Source organism: Medicago truncatula, chromosome 7, assembly GCF_003473485.1.
Source record: "Medicago truncatula cultivar Jemalong A17 chromosome 7, MtrunA17r5.0-ANR, whole genome shotgun sequence".
In the NCBI taxonomy this organism is placed as follows: domain Eukaryota; kingdom Viridiplantae; phylum Streptophyta; class Magnoliopsida; order Fabales; family Fabaceae; genus Medicago; species Medicago truncatula.
Window position 1 is genome coordinate 53,544,080 of NC_053048.1, and position 22,369 is coordinate 53,566,448.

A 22,369-nucleotide genomic window follows, 5' to 3' on the forward strand; every position below is an offset into this window, starting at 1 on the left:
CTTCTCTCCCTCTCACCTCTTCACCGACTATCAGATGGAGATTCAACAATTTGCATCCTGACTTTGTGAATAGGATTCAAAACGCAAAAATTGAGTTTGAGTCAATTTAGTGATTGGTTGGAGAACGTTCAAGGCATGAGATTTCACAGAGATAATTCTGTCATATAGTTTTGATAATTTAAATGATGATAAAATTCATCTCTTGATCATGATAAAATTCTGCTCTTGAAACAATTTAAATGACAAATCTTTGATTTGACCCCTGAGAATGCATTACTAATACCTGCATTGTTTTTAAAATTGTAAGAAATGGTGATGTATCGATCAAACACAACAATAGTTCAATGAAACCTTAGTCTCAGATCATGAACTTATTTATTTTGGAAAGAGAAACTATTATTTTTTATGCCAAATATCATGAACTTTTAAAAGACTCATTGTAGCAGAAAACTCACAAAAGAAACATTGCAAATGAGAAATCACACACCAATACTAATCCATGAACTGATCTATCCTAAATGAGAATCAGTACGAATTCATCAAATTTTAGTTATGAATAACTATTGGAAATCATGTAAATTGTGCTCACATGTTTTTTAGTCTTATCAAACTTGATCAGAACTCAAAAACAGTAACACTATACTACTACCTTTTTCTTGCGAGCAAAGTCTTAACAACAAAATCCATAATAAATTCAATAAGGCGATCTCTCCTTAATCATTTTTTTTTTTTGAAAATTTATCAATATAAAACTCTAGCACAATTATCTAGCAGATGAGCCATGTCGTAGATCCATCATTATTGAAAGTTTGCAAATACAATGTCATACAGTGCCAATCTCAAAAACACATTAAACTTGAAAATTAAGACTTATAGATCCAAATACAATATCACTTTTTTCATTACATGCTCAAAGATAATTACACCTTCACTGAACTTGAAAAAGTACAGTAATGCGGTATATATTTTAATCTTTCAAACTTGCTACATAGAATATAACAGTGCAGGCACCTAAACACTCATGCTCAATTTGTGATGCTTGTGCCTCAAATATGTGTCGATGGGAGCGAATCATATGAACATACTCAGGTGGAAGAAGAAGGTGGTTATGTTGAGCTTCAAAGTCAACAAACTTATATTTCCCTATCTTTCGATCAAGTGAAATAATCATACGCGTTGTGCATCCTGTTCTGGTTTCTGCTCTAGACTCCGCCGTCGGTTGACGTCTTTTGTCAACAACTTGCGTACCCTCTTTGAAGCATGTGAATCTTCTCGAAGTCAAAACTCCATCTATTCTGCTTTTATTTCCATATTCTCAACGAATACCAAATCCAATTCTTTTACTGTAATCATTATCAAATTCATATGCCGCCGTCTCAGATTCAAACTTCATTCCCAAGTGAGGTCCACTATTGGCAATACCTTCTTTTTCGTGATGAACATTTTTTTCATGGATATTGTTCACCCATTTATCAACAGAATCTGGAATTGATGATGAATCCATGTTTTCTGAGAAAGTACGTACATATATAGCCTTGGTGTCAGAGATTGTGATGAGCAATGAAAATAGTAGGAATAGCAGAAATAGCAATAGTGCAAAAGCAAAAGTGCAGAAGAATAGCAGAATGGCAGCGATGCAAAAGTGCAGAAGCTTTTTTTATTCAGAAAGTCGGATAATATATTACTGCATCTTCTAGTGTCTTCAAAATGTAGCAAATCTATGTTTAAAACAGATTGATAAAATTCAAATTCATCTACGTTTAGGCTTCCTAATCCTCTTTACCAAATTTGTGCTTAAAAATACAAATCAAATTTCAGCCTAAATGTCTCTAAACTGATAACAAATTTCATATGTAAGCCCAAATGTCAACTATCTTTTTCTGCATAATTATGCAGCAAGTAAGCACTGAAATTTCATATGTAAGCCTTAATAACAAACTTCATTTAGTTCCTTAACAGATTGTAATAATACAATAAAATGATTCACAAACCAAGTAATAATAGCAATAGTCACATAGCAGCTATTAGTAATACCTGCATCGTCCCCTGAGAATGCATTATTAATACCTTCATTTTATTATATTGTTTTTAAAAAGATTGTATTAATTTAGAACAAAGCAATGCACAAACCAAATACAGCTCAGACCATATATGATTCACAAACCAAGTAATGCACAAATCAATAGCAGCGATGTAAGATTCACATACCACGGTTTGAAACGACGGCGATTTTCTGATTTGAAATGACGGCGACGAGACAACGGTTACCAGAAGAGGGGACGATACATGGAGTCGAGAGGAGGATCCTGTTATTGAGAGATGAATGAACACAGAGATTGAGATGAACGGCGACACAATCGGCGGTTGTTGGTGCTGGTGAGAGGGGAGACGAAGAGATTCTGAGGGAAGCTCAAAAGAGAGTGTAACGTTCACGTACTAGAAGAAGAGAAGACAAGCGCGTGTTCTCCTCTATTTTTTTTTTTAATTAAAAAAGCTGATGTTTTGTTTATTTTTAATCTGAACCAATCCTTTTTTTCCACGTGTCATTCATCCAAGTCCCTAAATTGGGTAAATAGAGCTGATGGTAAATCGAGCATACCTGGACTCTGTATAACCACTTCCTCCAAATTTGGCACATCTTGAAACCACCACTTTCAATGTATTGCTTCGCACCAAAAGAAACGTAAACTATATCCAAATCGCCTGTTATGAACTTCACTGGAACTTTAACCTTGGCTCCGGTCCATGCTGCCGTGAGCTCCCAATTCCTATGAACGTAACAGAAGAATTAAAATATGCATTGACAAATAACAGCTACAACATTTAGAGATAGAACTTTATTGTACAATTAGTTCCTCTGAACATGTTTGGATTAATGTTGGGATTTGGATTGTGTGAAATGTGATTGTACGCATTCAACCACATCAAAATTGCCGGATTAAGATCGGGTGGTCTAAATTTCAATATAATATTTTTAAAAAAAATTTAAAATACCGAGTTTGAAGTCTGAACAATCCAAATTTCATAGATATTTTAGCTAACTAAGTATTTCAAAAAAATACTAATATGATCACAATCATTTGAACACAGCACTTCCGCCGCACATACCAACATATATATTATTTAATTATTTTAAAAATACACATTATATAATTCTTCTATCTTTCTACCTGTTCTAAATACGTGAGAGTGCCCAAATTAATTTGTGTCCACTCAAAACTTCCTCAATGTTTCAGTTGTTACAATCAAGTATAACATGACTGAAATATTATGTCATAACTGTAGAACCGTAATATAAAAAGGACAAAAAGTGCAATTAAATTATTCATATAAGACCAAATTAACATATAAATGGCACTTGAATCATGGCCAAGGGACATCTAGTTAATTTTGAAAAATGAAAAGAAATAAAAATAGGGACTTTAGGCCTTAGAATATTGGGGCCATAAAAACCTCAAATTTTTTGAATTTGAATATAAATATAAAGTATGACAAATTAGTTATAGATGTTTGTCCAAATCAGTTGAACAAGATGAGGGTCAAGTTCAAACCTTCAAACAACCATGTGTATGTGGCACATGTCACATGTCACATGATCGACGAACATGAGACATTTAGTTAATTTTAAAAATTGGCAAAAAAAATAATAAGGACTTACAAGTTGAGATTTCTGTAGAAGTTAAGGCCACCACTAAATCCAGTCTTTTCAAATTTAGAAGCATAGTAAGCGACATCTTCTTGTGAGAGCCAAGAAGGGAGGGGCTTTGTATTTGAAACATCGGGATGAGATAACAAGCCTTCTTTGGGTAGAATTAATGGCCCAGAATTCCGACCGGTAAGCATTGCCTTGATCACTAGTTCTGGGCTACCTTTGCCAAATTCGGCTTCTGCTTTCCCTGGTTCCTGTCACATGAATTGGGAATATTGGATTATGAACTGTTATAAACAAGAAGAACTGTTTCCCATCTGTAAATTTCAAAATAAGTGAATGCATTATTAATTAATTATTTTTTCAAATTCTGTCATTAATTAATCCGGTTTTCAATTATAAACAAAATATATGCATTTATTGACCTCAAATACTCCCTTCGTATAAAAAAATTAATCACATTTGCACTTTTTCTCTCTGTCTCAAGCAATATTTTTTTCTCACTCATACCCTTGATTAGTTTAGACTTTAGTGTAACCTCAGCATCAGTAACAACAATACCCACATTTTGTTAAAGGAAAATGAAGTTATCACCCTTAACAGTATATTGAGAAAAAAGATTAAGAGTGGTTTCTGTTAAGCTAGACATTCATTTGAGTCACTTACTATCCCATCTTCCATAGATTATAACTCACTTTAAAAAAAATTGTCACAAATTATAAATTATTTTTTTAATATGAGTCTTGATAAGAAGTGTCCTAAGGACATTGTTTAAAGAACTCATAAAAAGAAATATTATTTTAAAAATACAAGTCAAACACATATAAAACTATGGGTCAAAATCTCAAGTTTTTTAAAATTAAAGTGCCAAAAATGCATTTAAACCTTTCCTTTTTTCATATGAACTTAACCATATTTATAATTTTTGTGAAATTAAAAGTGATAAACGAATATTATTGCATAAACAAAAGGAGGTAAATGTACTTAAAAGCACAACAGCAATTCCTCTAACACAACCACAAATTAAAAGCTTACGTTAGTTACTTAAACAAATACAAAGGGCCTTATGTAAGTAAAAATTAACCAATTTATACGTTGTTAATTGGCTTCAAATTTATGGTTTTGGAAGAACAGAGAAATCGTGACACGATTTCATTAACGTGTCACGATTTTCAGGCAGCGAGCATGGTTTTTCAGGGTGCTCAATCGTGTCACGATTTTTGGCTTGTTGGGCACGTTTTCAGGATAAGGTTGGTCACACCTTGGGTCGTATGCACCAAGCATGTCACGATTTGGCAAAACGTGACACGATTTTGACAGCTGAAGACTGCTATATAAGTGTTCTTTGCAGATTTTGAAGGGGAGCTTAGAGAGAGAAACTTGGATTACAAAGGAGGTAACTTTAGGGTTGAGTGTCTTTGTAGTGAGGATCTCTTGAGTTGGGAAACATTGTAAACACCTTGGGTAGTGAGATTTCACCATTGGAAGGATCAAAAAGCTTCATTTTGTGTTTTCTCTTAAGATTCATTGGTGGAGTGTGTGTGGGTGACACAAAATGGGTAGAAATTATGTCTTGTTCTTGTGTAAGCTTTTAAGCTAATTTCTTGTAACTCTTTTGTAACACTTTCATCATAGTGGATTGGAGGGCTGCTCTCTCCCCTAGATTAGGTCATATTGGACCGAACTGGGTCAACAATCTTGGTGTGTTTGTTCCTTTCTTTCATTGTTTATCTCTATTGCTTTGATTATGCTTTTGGTGTTGCTTTACACTTAGATTTAAGTCTGTTTTTTGTTGTTGTTGTTTGGAGACACTTTATCTATTGATTACCACTTCCTTTGCTCCACACATCTTTGTTATTCATTGGTGTGATTTTGTCCGAATTCACAACAGTATAAAAGCATTTCAAATCTAAATTAATAATTATAATAAAATACAAAAACAAACCTGGAATCTGCAGATATAATAATCGTCACCAAACAAAGCTTGCATGCCATCAACAGGTTTTACTTTGGGGTTTCTTGGTAACAATGGAACACTGAGGCAAACATAAGCCTTGACTTTCTCAGGACGAAACAAACAAAGATACCAACCAATGATAGCACCCCAATCATGAGCCACAAGGAAAACTTGGTCCACACCCAGTGAGTCAATTAGAGCAACGATATCACCAACCAAATGTAAAATTGTGTAGCTACTAACTGAAGTGGGAGCATCAGTGTCACCGTAGCCACAGAGATCTGGAGCCACGGTGCGGTAGCCAAGGGAGCTGAGAGCAACAATCTGGTGGCGCCATGAGTACCAGATTTCAGGAAAACCATGAAGGAACAATACTATTGGTCCTTCTTTTCCTTTCTCTGCGACATGCATTTTGATTCCATTCACTTCCACTGTTCTGTGCTCTACTCCTTCCATCTTTTTGGTTCAGTGTTGTGTTGTGTGTATGAATGAGTATGAGTTTGTGAAGTCAATGCGATATTTAAGGAAGAGGTGCTTCGAGTCTAGTTGAGTGTTTGGAGAAGTGTGATGAGGATTTCATGCATTCATGCACATGGAAGGAATTTAATGTTGTCAACTAAAAAAAGATGAATGCTAGCAACACTCACTTTTTAACACTCTCTAGCACTCACTCATTTATTGGATAAAATCAATGTATATCCCACCATTCTGTGGGGGTTCAATTTTCAAAGTGTAGACTCACAATGATTTAAACCAATAAGAGAATGAGTATTAGAGAGGCTGTTCAAAAGAGAGTGTTGCTAGCATTACTAAAAAAAAAATCCAATTTGAAATTTCTATGGTTTAAATGTTTCTTTTCTACATTTGACTAAAAAAAGTTTCTTTCTGCACAATCAAACAATTGAACTCAAACATTAAAGAACTTCATCAAAGACGAAATTCAAATTTAATTCTTAAGTGGAGCAATTCTTGACTAGATTATCTTTACACCACGTCCAAACTGCAGACTATCTGACCCCTTTTCCCTAAAAATTGGAATGTTAACGGAAAAAAGAAAAATGTTTCTTTCTACACAACTAAGTAATTGAACCGAAATAATTATAATGAGTTCGAACAAATAACGAATTGTTTGAAAAAATTTAAATTTGATGATTTAAGGTAAATCAAAATAGCAAAACGAATTTTATATGATAACCATGGCACCTAAAACAATTTTGTAAACATAGATCAAAAGTAGTGATATATAAACGTTAAAGAATTACAGTGAAGATATATAAACATTGGAGAATAAAATAAAAAATTAAGGTATAAATTTAGTATTGTTAACAAATTTGTAATAGAATCTGTTGACATCAAGTAGGGACTCTTCACCCAATTTTAATCTTGATTTGATTTCATTCAGTCAACCTACAGGGTTTTAAGATTTCGTTGCAACGAAAGTTAGATTGTTGATTTGAAGTAAACATTCAAATTGGTATAAAGTATGAATTTGGAGAATTTGTTATAATAGTAAATGTTATTGTAGTGGTTGTCCTTTTTTTCTCTCTCAAAGATCGCATGTTCAAATCACTTAATCCCCATTTTCTGAATTTTTAACTGCAAATGCTGCGAATGAACCAGCGAACCAGACGGTTTTCTCCGGATTTCACTGGTCTAACTAGATAATTGCCGGCTCAACTGCATTTCAGGTCAAATGACCGAACTGGACAGGGGTCAGGTTTCCCGGACGGTCTGGGTTTTAGCTTTTAAAACACCAGGCCTATCCTTGGTATTCAAATGGCTAGAGACATTAAGCTAACTCATGCTATTGTTGATACCGGTTTCAGCCATGTTGTCAACACGATTCAGAACTGCTTCGCCCTCAGTTTCATATTAGACGTCTTGTTAACAAGATCCTTTCTCCTGTCAGCCTCAAAGGTTGGACTATTCATGTTTTACATTTCGATTGCAACGCTAATTCTTGTGCTGATACTTTAGCTCGACCACTGTGTGAATTTCCTATCAATGCAGTATCCACACCTGTTGGTTTTTATATGGTTATACCGTTAACAACTATGCTGGCATTGGTTTGAATAGGTTACCGGAATGAGGGAATTGTCTTAGTCCCCTTCCTATCATTTAAATATCCTCTTGGTTTGTTTTCCTCAGTAATTACAAGAAAAATCACCATCAGGGTCACACTTAACAATGTTTTATACTTCATATGTATGTGCCAAATAACAAATTACACAACTTCTATCTTTTTAATATCCAGAAATATGCATGTGCAAAGCTATAACTATATTTATCATGTATACAAGCAAATTGGTATAATTAACACCATATCCATGATAATGTTTTCTTAAGGAACATATGATTAAATATTTCATTGATTTATGCATGAAAACTGAAAAGGACAAATAAAAAACTATCGACTACATGCGATGGAGTTCAGACTCTGCTACCGACGCATGAACTCAATATGTTCGGATGTTAATTTTGGGATCATAAAGCAAAACTTATTCTAGATGATTCTCGGTGGAGTACAATTGAAGGGAAGAGCACCTTTGTCCGACTATTTCATTTGCAGATCAGCTCAGAATTTCTTGATGAATTCGTAAATGTGATTACTAATTTCCTCTGCAGCTTCTTGATTGTTGAAATGAGCTACTCCTTTTTGCACAATCACTTCCTCCAAATTCGGCACATCTTCCTTGAATCCTCCACCATGGATATACTCCTTCACGTGTGGCGAGGTGTACACCATATCCAAATCACCTGTAATGAATTTCACAGGCACCTTGATTTTCACTCCACTCCATGGTGCTGTGAGCTCCCAATTTCTGCAATACAATTAGTTTAACTGTCATTAGAATTCGAACTCTTTTCCTGCTTGCACAAATATTTCCCCAAAAAGAATAGTCAATTTATATTTGTCGAAAACAATTATGGAAGCACAAAGAAACAGAAAATTACAAGTTAAAGTTTCTATAGTAATTCAATCCTCCAGTGAAGCCAGTCTTCTCATATTTGGAGACAAAATAAGCAAGATCGTCTTCTGTGAGCCAAGTGGGCAAGGTTTCTGGGGTATCCGGATTGAATCCTGTTCCAAACTCTCCTTTGGGAAGTATTGGAGGACCAGTTTTGCGAGTTGTGAGGACATTTTTCAGCACATATGCAGTGCCAACCTCAGCTATCTCAGCTTCTATTTTGCCAGGTTCCTGTAATATAGATAAAAAACAGCTATCATATTCCTATCTACCATTATAGCAATTCTCACTTCATTTCACAGAAACAAAGAATTATGATTCCAAATATTATACTGGAGCTCCATAACATAACATAACATAACCCACCATCATCAACCATCACTCAATCTAAATTGATAAGGGTAAACACCTAGTTTATTTCTCATGTATCATTCTCGCCCAATACTTTGTTAAATTATTCTCATTTGTGTGTGCTAAGAGTAAAAACCTATTTAAAATAAATTATTCACAAACAGGCTTTTGTAGTTAGATTGATAACTTAATTTTCAATCGAACACACCATAAAAGCGTGAGATTAATTAACTTAATCAATCAATTATGTTAATCTGCATGATCAATTATTAAGAATTACAAGTAATATTAGTTATGGTCAATTGTTACCTGAAATCTGCAGATATAATAATCGTCTCCATAAGCAGCACGCCTACCATCAATAGGCTTCACTGTGGGGTTTCTATGGTTAAATGGAACACTAAGACAAACATAGGCTTTGATTCTTTCAGGGCGAAACATGCAAAGATACCAACCAATCATGGCACCCCAATCATGAGCTACAAGGAACACTTGGTCAACGCCGAGTGAGTCGATGAGAGCAACGATATCACCCACCAAGTGGAAGATTGTGTAGCTGCTTATTGAAGCGGGAGCATCGGTGTCGCCGTAGCCACGAAGATCTGGAGCAACAGCACGGTAACCGAGGGAGCCAAGAGCAGCAATCTGGTGGCGCCATGAATACCAGAGTTCAGGGAAGCCGTGAAGGAACAAAACAACTGGACCTTCTTTTCCTTTCTCTGCAATATGCATTTTGATGCCATTCACTTCCACCGTTCTGTGTTCTATTCCTTCCATCGTCTTTTTGGTGTTTGAACTGTGATGTATTGTAGTGTATGAGTTTATGCGATATTTAATGAGATGGTTTGAGCGATTTTAGCGATGAGGTGTTGTTTGTTTCAACTTGGTGACTGTTTGAAAAGGGGTGAGTGAGTGGGAGTGCGTAGATGGAAATTTATATGTAATGGGAAAAAATTAAATTTAATAAAGGTAATTTAAATGTACTTGATGATGAGTTTATAAAGCACTCTAAAATCTATTTGTCACTTCAATCGACGTTAATTTTTTATTGTCAAGTCGTAAATAAATGGGGTGTAGGGAATCGAAACTCCAACCCCTACATATAACAATGCATAAATCTATCAAATGAGTTGTACTCACGGGACAATCGACAATAAATTTAACAGTTAATTCTAAGAAAAAATTGAGTTGTCATTTTTTTGGTTTTTTTAGATAACAAATAAGGTGTGAGGTGGTAGGAAGGACTAAAATGAAAGAAGGTTACATTTAAGTTCTTTTTAAATCCCCTCGTATCCCTTCATCAGGTAAAAGGACCCCTCATTAAATCCCTTATCAAACTCTTTCTTCTTCATTTTAATTTCATCCAATCTTTCTCAACCTTCCTCCACAAAATTCAAAATGACGTAATGAATGTCTAACACAAATAAATGTGTTGCAAAACACTCATCATCATCATCATCATCATCATCATCATGTGCTTCGTTTAATGATGATTGAGGAGATTAGATGGAATCAAGATGAAGAAGAAATAGTAAGACTAGGGATTTGATGAAGTGATATTTAAAATTGGGATTCTATGGGGTTAAAAAGAATTTAAATGTGTCTTTCATTCATTTTAGTCCATGCTACCACCTCACACCTTATTTGTCGTAAAAAACCAGTTTAATATTTCGAAATTAACGGTCAAATCCAACATCGAGGATCAAACTAGCTAACAAATTTTAAAAAAGAAATCGTCTATATCCAGCCAAACCTTCCCGTCTTTCATGGCTCTTGTCCAATTTTACACTTGATTCAACAAGGGTTATCAATCCAAAATTAAAAGAAAAATTATTTGATATTGTTCTGTTCTTGATAGTTTCCATTCCATAGAAAGTGAATTTGAGATAAAATTAAGAGGAGTGTTTGGATGTCAATAACTGAGTTTTTGATGTTTTAAATCAAGTGTCTGGTATATGAGAAAACAGTTTATATTATGGTATTATCTAGAAACAGATTGGAACATATCTTTCGATACCTAGCAATCAAAAGATGTTTTTTGACTGGATCATAACTTCCAGTCATTATATAAATGACAATTCTAGAATTTTTAGGGGCCAACCCAAATATTTAGGGGCCTGAGAACAAATGGTGGTGGGGGGGGGCAAACTGTAAGTATAGTTACCAGCCGGGTACTATAATTTTTCAAACTGAGTATAGCTACAATTTCTGCTGCTATGGTCTCATATACTCAGATGGAGGAAGTGAGTATAAGTACAAGTGATGATATCAAGAATCACCGTTAAACATGAAACAACTATGAGTATTGTTATGCACCAAATTTCATTGACCCCGTTTAATTCAAAATACTTGCTACAACAATGGGATTATATCGTAACAAAAAAAAAAAAGGAAAAAAAAGGGGATTATGTATGTTGTGTATTATTAGATACATTATTATTAATGACCCTTGTGGAGAGCTATTTGAGCCGGAAAGATACATCCAGTATTTAGAGTTAAATGGTTACAGGAGAACAATTGTTCTAAATACAACACACGCAACTACTAAGAACCGGGAAATAGACATAGCAGCAAGATTATTTCATTTGTAGATAAGCTCAGAACTTCTTGATGAATTCATAAATGTGATTACTTATTTCCTCTGCTGCTTCTTGATTGTTGAAGTGCGCCACTCCTTTTTGGATAATCACTTCTTCCAGATTGGGAACATCTTCCTTGAATCCCCCACCATGGATATACTCCTTCATGTTTAGTGAGGTGTACACCATATCCAAATCACCTGTAATGAATTTCACAGGCACCTTGATTTTCACTCCATTCCATGGCGCCATCAGCTCCCAATTTCTGCCATACAAGTAAAAATGCATCTTTCATTAGAATTGGGATCTCTGTATATGAAACACTAACACATACATCGAAAACAACAATAAACACAAACATTGGACACGACATTGACAAGTAAATACCAGTAACAGTTTTAAAAATGGAAGTGATTGAATATAACAACATGTGTCGGTGTTGGATATCAACACATATCCAACACCGAAACACGTCTTCAAACTGAAATGTTAATGCCACATAGATTATTGTCATGTTGTTCAAACATTATACCAAAAAGAATTGTCAACATATATTTGAGGAAAACAACCAGAGGTAGCACAAAGAATCAAAAAGATTACAAGTTAAAGTTTCTGTAGTAGTTCAATGCTCCAGTGAAGCCTGTTTTCTCAAATTTGGAGACAAAATAAGTAAGGTCATCTTCTGTAAGCCAAGAGGGTAAGGTGTCAGGAGTATCTGAGTTGAATCCAGTTCCAAACTCTCCCTTGGGAAATATTGGAGGACCAGTTTTCCGAGTTGTGAGGGTACTTTTCATCACATATGCAGTGCCAACTTCAGCCATCTCAGCTTCCATTTTGCCTGGTTCCTGTGATACGGACCAAACGCAATTATGTTATTCAGATCTATCATTACAGCAACTTTCCACTTCATTTTAGACAAACAAAGAACTTTGTTTCAAAACATTATATTGGAGCTTCACGAGACGATTCATTAACTTCTACATTCATGACCATTATGATGTCATACAATTCTAAAGTTGATGCAGATCCAAAATAAGAGAACTTCACCCTAACGTATTCAATAATCAATATTACTCTCTGACAAAATGCACAACATGTCATTCTATATTAAGTTGAGTCATGCTTGCTTTTAGAATTAACTGATCAACCATAAGGTTTCCTCTTTTGATTTAGACTCTACTTAAATAAACATGTTAATCAAGTATTAAATCCACTTGGGTTGGTTTGGTGGTGTTGTCTTGGAACCGGCATGTGTTCCTTTCAAGGTGAGAGTTCGATTTTCGCATGCCAATTTCGGTCTGCTAGTTTGACATCTTCAAAAAAATCTTGATCAAGTGCTTATAGTAGAAGATAAACTAAAGTTAAACTGTTCTTGTATAAGTTTTAAGTTATTTTCACATACTATTCGAAGAGCTTATGAAAATAAGCATCTCAAAACAACCTCCTAAATTCTATTAAACAATCTCACAAACCATAAATCCTCTCAAATAAATCTATCCAAACAGGCGTTTAGTAATCCACTAATCCTACATCAGTATCATGTCAATAACCCACATAAAAAACCACTCAAACTAAACTGATAAGTGTAATCCCCGAATTAAGTTATTAAGTATTACTCTCTCCTACATCTATATATATAAAATAAAAAATAAAAAATAAAAAATAAAAAGTGATCTCTAATATTTTATAATTAGTAAATCTTGACATTTGCCAAACTCGTTAGGGATTGCTTAAAGTAAATTAGGGGGGCTACAGAGGCAAGGGTAGAAAAGTGGTAATAAAGAAATAGAAGAACCTGAAATCTACATATGTAATAATCATCTCCATAAGCAGCATGCATGGCATCAACGGTCCTGATTTTGGGGTTTCTACGGAGTAGTGGAACACTGAGACAGACATAAGCTTTGATTCTTTCAGGGCGAAACATACAAAGATACCAACCAATGATAGCACCCCAATCATGAGCAACAAGAAACACTTGATCAACACCCAGAAAATCTATAAGTGCAACAAGATCACCTACTATGTGAAAACCTGTGTAGCTACTAACTGAAGACGGAGCATCGGTGTCACCATAGCCACGGAGATCGGGAGCAACAGCACGGTAGCCGAGGGAGCTGAGAGCTACAATCTGGTGGCGCCATGAATACCAGAGTTCTGGGAAGCCATGAAGGAACAAGACAACAGGTCCTTCTTTACCTTTCTCAGCAATATGCATTTTGATTCCATTCACTTCCACTCTTCTGTGTTCTATTCCTTCCATCTGTGTTCTTTTTTTTGGGCTCAGAGCAACTGTGAAGAAATTTCAATATTTTGATGCTGTTGATACTTGATGATACTTTATAATGGACAAATGAGCCGACATAAATAGGTGGCTTAATAATAATACAATTAAAATATGTTGTTAGTGATAATTTTATTTTTTTTTACACATGTTAGTGATAATTATTAAACACCACTATATTCCCACTTAGAAATATTTATTTTTGTTGGCACCGATTTTCATTTGTTTCCGCTTGTTTGTCAATTTCTCCGCCTAACTAACCAATTTTCGTTTTGGTTACGAAAGTCAAATCAAAATTCTCTTGTTTGCTAATTTAGGCGACGTTTAAAATGGGAGCTCTCTATTTTTTCTTTGATGAAAAGCTTTAATTCACCATTGACATTCATATGATATGATCAGTAGAATGACATTCAGTGTAAACTTATTGTTTTTAAGTGTTAGAAACAACAGGGTGATTTATCTACATACACTCTGACAGATAAGTTAGTATTTAAGTTAGAAAGGAGGTCAAGAGTTAGAATAGATCGTATTTAGAAGACAATATAAAGTATTCTTATGGAGGGTGGCGCAAGTTGCCGATATCTGACATTCTTACTCTTTGCTCGTCCGTTACTGTCGAGCCGGATTGACAATGATGGAGGCAGTTACGATTCCTTGGCTTGAATTGTTGCCCGATTGCTGAGAGCACCCCTCATGGAGGGGTGGGGGGTTTGAATATGTGTTGCTCCATTCGATTGTTCTTTTTAGATGTGGTTTGATATTTGATTTATGTGTTATGTTTCGTTTTGATTTTTAAGGTACAATTGATTAATTATACTCTTTCTTCATTGAATTCGTAAATGTAATTACTGATTTCCTCTTCAGCTTCTTGATTGTTGAAGTGAGCAACTCCTTTTTGAACAATCACTTCCTCCAAATTCAGCACATCTTCCTTGAATCGTCCTCAATGGATATACTCCTTCAAGTTAAACTAGGGGAGTGTTTGGATGTCAAAAACTGAGTTTTTTTATGTTTTAAATCAAGTGTCAAGTATGTGAGAACATGATTTATGTTATGGTATTATTCAGAAGCAGATTGAAACGTATCTTTCGATACCTAGCAATCGAAAGATATCTTTTGATCATATCATATCATAACTTCCGGTCGTTATATAAATGACAATTTTAGAATTTTTAGGGGCCTATGAGGAAGTAAGGTGACCCAAAGAGCGATTTCCTGACAATGAAAACTTCATATCGACACAAGTAAAATACTAAAATGTCTCCAGCGGCCGTTAACAACCGCTCAATGTTACGGCGGCAGTTAACTACCGTTCACACCAGTGCACTCTGCACTAGTGCACTGGTTTTTCTAGGAACTTTGGCCTGTTTTTGCATCCAATTGGAAATTAAAGCAAATAACCAGGATATGTCGGGAAATTAAAACGTACGTACAAAATAATATTTAATAGATAAAATTAAAATGCAAGAACTAATATGAAAGGTATGTCGGAAAATGTCATACAAATACCAAAATGTAAGGAACATGTCATAATTATACGTCACAGTAAAAAAGTACATAAAAAAACCCTAATCATAATCAACCCTGCTGCCTAGCATGCCTCGGCCCCCTGCGCCGCCTGGCAATCTGATACGTAAGGGCAGGGCGACTAGTACCGGCTATCCGCATCACCTACTGGACAATCTCCTCTTTAGTCATCTCGGCTTGCCTAGCCACAATATCGCCAACTATATGCACCACATCCCGGATGATCGTCAGTGTGTCAGGCATCTCCCTGGCATGCTCCTCCTCTATGATCTGCTCCACGTTCGCCGGCCTGGGAGGAGATCCTTCATCAGGTGGGAGAATACGAGGGTGAGAGACTTTGGCATACCAAACCATGTAGCCAGGCACATGATGCCATGGTCTCTCACACGCATCTCCCCAAGCAGTAAAGAACCACGCCTGAGCGTTTTGCAGCACGGTTGTGAGATCATGCGTAGGCACCTGAGCGACAGATGACGGATGTCTGGAAACATCTTGTACATAGAAAAGTTGCATCTTTACCCGCTCAGGTAAATGACGGTACACCATATCCTTCCCGCACATCAGCCATCCCGAGTAAGTGACAATAAGCTGAAATGGATGCACGACTCTGTGATCACCATAAGTAGAAAATCTGACGTCATCCACCTATAAGCGATCAAGCAGTAAGCGATAATGGTACACATCAGTATATCATCTGCTAGTAAGCCATCTCCCAGCGTATGGTCTCTCTGGCGTCCACTCCTTGTTTTTCTTCCTTGGGTACGGACCTAACAAATGCTCCAAAATCTATCAGTGCAACAAATAAATAAAATACATTATAAATATTAAAATTAATTAAGAAATGCAGTCTAACTTAGGAAAAAATAATCTAACATGATAATAAAAATTATAAAATAAATTCATAAATAAATGAAGATAAATATTAAATTATTACCATAAAAAGAGTTGTACTCCCAGCCATCGTTCTGTTATTCAGAATAACAGAATCATCCACATAGTCGAACAGGTACGCTAAGGCCATCCCTCCCCATGACCACTTCCCAATCGCCTGCAAGTCTGCCATACAATCAAGATATATCAAGTCGATGTGTCTGTTCGTTTTGTTAGTGAACATCGCACAACCGACGAGATATAGAAGAAAACTCCTCACACACCACTGTCTCCTCCTGGCTCTCTCCTGCAGCTCCTCCCTCGTCTGTGGGTCGTCCAGCCGTCTAGCCTCTGTCAGGTGGTCTTCATAAACCCGCTTCAGTGTGGGATAACTGATATGACCAGCAGACTCAGTCCTAATCTCAGATCTAGCATCAACATCTGACATGCCCAACAACCTGGTCATCAAATCAATCACACGCTCCTGACTCATTGCCTCATCGTGGTCCAGCATGCGGCTGTGAATAGGAATGTGTAGGAGATTATGCACATCGTCCAAAGTGATCGTCATCTCCCACACAGGTAAATGAAAACTATTGGTCTCCGTGTGCCACCTCTCGCACATAGCACGTATCATGGCATGGGTCACGGTAGAATACCCCGTGTATATCAAATCATGTAGGCCATACCCCTCCACAGGCTCCCAAAACCACCTCAAACCCGCCTCCGGCTTACCAAGCTCTTTCATCTTTTTCCCTGCATTTATACACTTGTAGCCCGTCTGATCATGCCACATTTGAAATTCAAATTAATTAAGACATCGTCACTAATTTATATAATTAAAACACTTACGCTACATTCTTTTAAATAATTAAAACACTTACGCTACATAATATTATATAATTAAAACACTTACGCTACATAATATTATATAATTAAAACACTAACGCTACATTCTTTTAAATAACTAAAACACTTACGCTACATAATATTATATAATTAAAACACTTACGCTGAGTCTGAGGCTCAGGTTCACCCTCAGGAATAACATTCTCTGCCTCCATATAATCCGCCACAAAATCCTCTGGCACCTCCGCATCACCTGCCACCTCCTCATCCTCTACCTCGTCCTCCGGCTGATAAAACATTATATCCTCCTCCATCCGATCATATCCTTGAAATCCCTCCGAATACTCATACGTCTATATCGGATCAACCACCTGGGAGGAGTAATCCATATGTGGCTGTGAGCTCTCTACACCTGGCCTTGCGTCCCTCCGCTTCCGAGTCTTCGGGACATACGGATTTTGGTCCACCTTTTCCTTCTGAGCGCTAGCGGTACTCGCCGCTTTGCCTTTGCGCATCCTATCCTCTCTAATAACCCGCTGCCGCTCATCCTCGTCCCTAGCCATATCTGTTCAAAACAAATTTAAAAAAACACAAATAAGTGGACAATGTATTTAAGAATACAATGTATTTAAGCATTTCCTTAAAAACTATATACTTTTAAGGCATTTAGCATAGCATAAAAATCCAACCAAGTAACATGTAACATATAAAAAATGAAACTTAAGCATTCATACAAATCCACACTCCTTCAAAAAAAAAAAATACAAATTCACACTTAGAATCCAAGCTTATAATATACCACATTTATATAACATACCACATTATGTCATTCTTCAAACTTGCCAAAAAATTTAAAAATCCAAGCTTATAATAATTATAACATATATACTTTATAAAATTGAAGATATTTGAAAATAATTACACAAAAAAAGTAAGATTTTCTCACTTATGCATTTTATCAAACACCTTATGAGCATTCTAAATTAGGAGCATAATTAGTGTTATTTGAACATCTAAAGGGCTACATTGTACCTACATTGTCTCTAAACAACAATTACAACATAAACAATCCATCAAAGCATCTAAATCATGCTTAATTTTCAATTTTCTAACCTAACTTAAAACTATCTAAAACTAACATTTTGCTCAAATTTATGAAAACTAACACCCTAAACAAACTACATTGCATTTAAATAGGAAGGAAATAACTTACTTGTGAATTAATTGATGAAATTTAGCGCAAATTCGTGAAATACAAGTTTGGAGAAATTTGGAAGTTGAAATTTTAGTGTTTGTGTTTCTGCAAAATGGAAAAATGAGGGTTCTGTTCTCGTTTATTCACAGAACGTAACGGTTGTTAACAACCGCTGACCCCAGCGGCAGTCAACTGCCGGCGGTTTAAATAACGGTAGTTAACTACATCGGATGTATTTATGTATTTTACTTATGTCAATATGAACTTTCCTTTAGTCAGAAAAACAATTTTCTTTCCTCTTTCAAACTGTGAGTATAGTTACCAGGCGGGTACTACAATTTTTCAAACCGAGTATAGCTACAATTTCTGCTGCCTGCTACGGTCTCATATACTCAGATGGAAGAATCACCGTTAAACACGTCACTATTATGAGCATTGTTGATGCACCAAATTTCATTGACCCCGTTTAATTCAAAATACTTGCTACAACAATGGGATTATGTAGTAACCAAAAAAAAAAAAAAACGGGATTATGTATGTTGTGTATTATTAGGTACGTTATTATTAGTGACCCTTGTGGAGAGCTATTTTGAACCAGAAAGATACATCCAGTATTTAGAGTTAAATGGTTACAGGAGAACAATTGTTCTAAATACAACACACGCAACTACTAAGAACCCGGAAATAGACATAGCAGCAAGATTATTTCATTTGTAGATAAGCTCAGAACTTCTTGATGAATTCATAAATGTGATTACTTATTTCCTCTGCTGCTTCTTGATTGTTGAAGTGCGCCACTCCTTTTTGGATAATCACTTCTTCCAGATTGGGAACATCTTCCTTGAATCCCCCACCATGGATATACTCCTTCATGTTTAGTGAGGTGTACACCATATCCAAATCACCTGTAATGAATTTCACAGGCACCTTGATTTTCACCCCATTCCATGGTGCCATTAGCTCCCAATTTCTGCAATACAAGTAATAATGCATCTTTCATTAGAATTGGGATCTCTGTTTATGAAACACTAACACATACATCGAAAACAACACTAAACAAAAACATTGGACACGACATTGACAAGTAGATACCAATAACAGTTTTAAAATAGGAAGTGATTGAATATAACATGTGTCGGTGTCGGATATCAACACGTATCGAACACTGGGCACGTCTTCAAACTGAAATGTTAATGCTGCATAGATTATTGTCATGTTGTTCAAACATTTTACCAAAAAGAATTGTCAACATATATTTGTGGAAAACAACCAAAGGTAGCACAAAGAATCAAAGGATTACACGTTAAAGTTTCTATAGTAGTTCAATGCTCCAGTGAAGCCTGTTTTCTCAAATTTGGAGACAAAATAAGCAAGGTCTTCTTCTGTAAGCCAAGAGGGTAAGGTGTCAGGAGTATCCGGGTTGAATCCAGTTCCATACTCTCCCTTGGGAAATATTGGGGGACCAGTTTGGCGAGTTGTGAGGATATTTTTCATCACATATGCAGTGCCAACTTCAGCCATCTCAGCTTCCATTTTGCCTGGTTCCTGTGATACGGACCAAAAGCAATTATGTTATTCAGATCTATACAGCAACTTTCCACTTCATTTTACATAAAGTCATAAACAAAGAATTCTGTTTCAAAATATTATATTGTAGCTTCACGATACGATTCAATCTGAGTAGGGTCATACTTTAGGAATGATATGTAGCTAAAAGAAAGGAAAACAGATTAATTTCTTCATTCATGACCATTATGATGTCATACTATTCTAAAGTTGATGCAGACCCAAAATAAGAGAACTTCACCCTAACATATTCAATAATCAAAATTACTCCCTAACAAAATGCACAACATGTCAATCTATATTAAACTGAGTCATGCTTGCTTCTAGAATTAACTGATCAACCCATAAGGTTTCCTCTTTTGATTTAGACTCCTTAAATAAACAAGTCAATCAAGTGTTAAACCCACTTGGGTTGGCCTGGTGGTGTCGTCTTGGGACCGGAGTGTGTTCCTCTCAAACTGAGAGATTCGATATTCTTGTGTCAATTTCGGTGGGCTAGTTCGAGTTCTTAAAAAATACCTTAATCAAGTGCTTATAGCAAAAGATAAAATAAAGTCAAACTGTTTTTATATAAGTTTGGTATTTTCAGATGCCATTTGAAGAGCTTATGAAAATAAGAATCTCAAAAGAACCTCCTAAATTCTATTAAACAATCTCACAAACCGTAAATCCTCTCAATTAAATCTATCCCAACAGGCGTTTAGTAATCCACTGATCCTACATCAGTATCATGTCAATAGCCCACATCAAACACCACTCAAACAAAAGTATTATTCTCTAGTCTCTCCTACATCTATATATATAAAATAAAATAAAAAAGTGATCTTTAATGTTTTATAATTAGTAACTCTTGACATTTTTACAAACTCGACTCATAAAATATTATGGATTGCTTAAAGTAAATTAGGGGATACAGAGAGAAAGGTAGAAAAGTGGTAGTAAAGAAATAGAAGAACCTGAAATCTAGAGATATAATAATCATCTCCATAAGCAGCACGCATGGCATCAACGGTCTTGATTTTGGGGTTTCTACGGAGTAGTGGAACACTGAGACAGACATAAGCTTTGATTCTTTCAGGGCGAAACATACAAAGATACCAACCAATGATAGCACCCCAATCATGAGCCACAAGAAACACTTGGTCAACACCAAGCAAATCTATAAGTGCAACAAGGTCACCTACAATGTGAAAACCAGTGTAGCTGCTTATTGAAGATGGAGCCTCGGTGTCACCATAGCCACGCAGATCTGGAGCAACGGCGCGGTAACCGAGGGAGCCAAGAGCTACAATTTGGTGGCGCCATGAATACCAGAGTTCTGGGAAGCCATGAAGGAACAAGACAACAGGTCCTTCTTTTCCTTTTTCAGCAATATGCATTTTGATTCCATTCACCTCCACTGTTCTGTGTTCTATTCCTTCCATCTCTGTTTTTTTCTTCAGAGCAACTATGAAGAAATTTTCAATATTTTGATGCGGTTGATGATACTTTATAACGGACAAATGAACCGACATAAACAGGTGGCTTAATAATAATAAAATTAAAATATGTCAGTGATAATTTTTTTTTTAGAAATGATATAACATCACAACTTTCTCACTCATACTCACATTATTTTTTACTTTATCTCTCTATTGTTTTGGTTTTCGTGTAAATACCTAATTTTTCTTTATAAATTATGGTTGTCACAAAAGTTGTCAACCAAATTGGTTGTTCAAATAACTTTTTTTTTTTTGTTGAAAGAGTGTCGGTGATAATCTATGAAGCATGTAACTCAACACGTACACCTCACACGACACTGACACGGACACTTTGATACCGCTAATTTAAAAAATATAGAACACTGACACTGCTACATATATGTTAATTTATTTATAGGTGGTTTAAGATAAAAATTAAAATACATATATAAGCATCTAACTTGAGGAAGTTATTTCATTTGAAAAAGTTCTAAAATAAGATAACGTAGTATTTGACCATTGTTTATTCACCTGCTGTCAAAAAAGCTAAAAATGTTATAATCAATTGTAATGTTTATAACCCCTAATTGATCAACATTCCTCAAAATATATGTAGCTCTTGTATCTATGATTTGTGTAAGCAAGAGAGAAAAAAACTGTTTCAGATATTTGTCTAAGTTGCCCCGACATGGCTCGTATGAGTGTCGGACACCGGTTCTAGGAGTCTCGAATTAAAGGAAAAACAACTTTATTTAGGATATCGATTGTAGTTGTCTGGCACGTATCGTACAAGTATTAGAGGAGTGTCGGACACCGCGACGCGGTTAGTCCTAGAGGTGTCTTCATAGGTGATAATTATTAATCACCAATATATTCCCACTTGGAAACATTTATTTTTGTTGGCACCGATTTTCATTTGTTTCCTCTTGTTTGTCTATTTCTCCGGCTAAGTAACTCTTTATTTTGTCTTTGATGGGAAAAGCTTTAATTCACCATTGTTATTCATACGACATGATCAGTAAACTGATCCAGTGCAGTAAACTTGTTTTAAGTGTTAGAAATGACGGGGTTATTTACCTACATACATTTGATCCAGATTGGCAATGATGGAGG

At 35.7% G+C, this 22,369-nt stretch overlaps 3 protein-coding genes and 1 pseudogene across 3 annotated transcripts; all 4 read right to left on the bottom strand.

Moving 5' to 3' along the window:
• Positions 1-823: 823 nt before the first annotated feature.
• On the bottom strand, positions 824-7,720 carry LOC11431753 (epoxide hydrolase A-like; annotated as a pseudogene).
• Positions 7,721-7,830: 110 nt separating this feature from the next.
• Positions 7,831-9,837, bottom strand: LOC11431754 (epoxide hydrolase A). The gene is made up of 3 exons (XM_003626195.3): positions 9,236-9,837; positions 8,562-8,806; positions 7,831-8,428 (listed from the first exon to the last, which is right to left on the bottom strand). Exons 1-3 carry the CDS (start codon positions 9,701-9,703, stop codon positions 8,182-8,184), a joined length of 960 nt encoding a protein of 319 aa, XP_003626243.1. The 5' UTR covers positions 9,704-9,837; the 3' UTR covers positions 7,831-8,181.
• A 1,423-nt stretch (positions 9,838-11,260) lies between these two features.
• LOC11434619 (epoxide hydrolase A) lies at positions 11,261-13,839 on the bottom strand. Its single transcript, XM_003626196.3, has 3 exons — positions 13,301-13,839; positions 12,106-12,350; positions 11,261-11,770 (listed from the first exon to the last, which is right to left on the bottom strand). Exons 1-3 carry the CDS (start codon positions 13,766-13,768, stop codon positions 11,524-11,526), a joined length of 960 nt encoding a protein of 319 aa, XP_003626244.1. The 5' UTR covers positions 13,769-13,839; the 3' UTR covers positions 11,261-11,523.
• A 4,918-nt stretch (positions 13,840-18,757) lies between these two features.
• Positions 18,758-21,267, bottom strand: LOC11425647 (epoxide hydrolase A). Its single transcript, XM_003626197.4, has 3 exons — positions 20,753-21,267; positions 19,531-19,775; positions 18,758-19,200 (listed from the first exon to the last, which is right to left on the bottom strand). Exons 1-3 carry the CDS (start codon positions 21,218-21,220, stop codon positions 18,954-18,956), a joined length of 960 nt encoding a protein of 319 aa, XP_003626245.1. The 5' UTR covers positions 21,221-21,267; the 3' UTR covers positions 18,758-18,953.
• Between the last annotated feature and the right edge of the window lie 1,102 nt (positions 21,268-22,369).

Excerpts from the sequence above, each read along its gene's own strand:
- LOC11431754 (XM_003626195.3), bottom strand. The coding sequence starts at position 9,703 with ATGGAAGGAATAGAACACAGAACGGTGGAAGTGAATGGCATCAAAATG. Across the intron at positions 8,807-9,235 it reads ATTATATCTGCAGATTTCAG|GAACCTGGCAAAATAGAAGC; the intron begins GTAACAATTGAC and ends TCTATATTACAG. Across the intron at positions 8,429-8,561 it reads TACTATAGAAACTTTAACTT|AAATTGGGAGCTCACAGCAC; the intron begins GTAATTTTCTGT and ends ATTGTATTGCAG.
- LOC11434619 (XM_003626196.3), bottom strand. The coding sequence starts at position 13,768 with ATGGAAGGAATAGAACACAGAAGAGTGGAAGTGAATGGAATCAAAATG. Across the intron at positions 12,351-13,300 it reads ATTACATATGTAGATTTCAG|GAACCAGGCAAAATGGAAGC; the intron begins GTTCTTCTATTT and ends TCCGTATCACAG. Across the intron at positions 11,771-12,105 it reads TACTACAGAAACTTTAACTT|AAATTGGGAGCTGATGGCGC; the intron begins GTAATCTTTTTG and ends CTTGTATGGCAG.
- LOC11425647 (XM_003626197.4), bottom strand. The coding sequence starts at position 21,220 with ATGGAAGGAATAGAACACAGAACAGTGGAGGTGAATGGAATCAAAATG. Across the intron at positions 19,776-20,752 it reads ATTATATCTCTAGATTTCAG|GAACCAGGCAAAATGGAAGC; the intron begins GTTCTTCTATTT and ends TCCGTATCACAG. Across the intron at positions 19,201-19,530 it reads TACTATAGAAACTTTAACGT|AAATTGGGAGCTAATGGCAC; the intron begins GTAATCCTTTGA and ends CTTGTATTGCAG.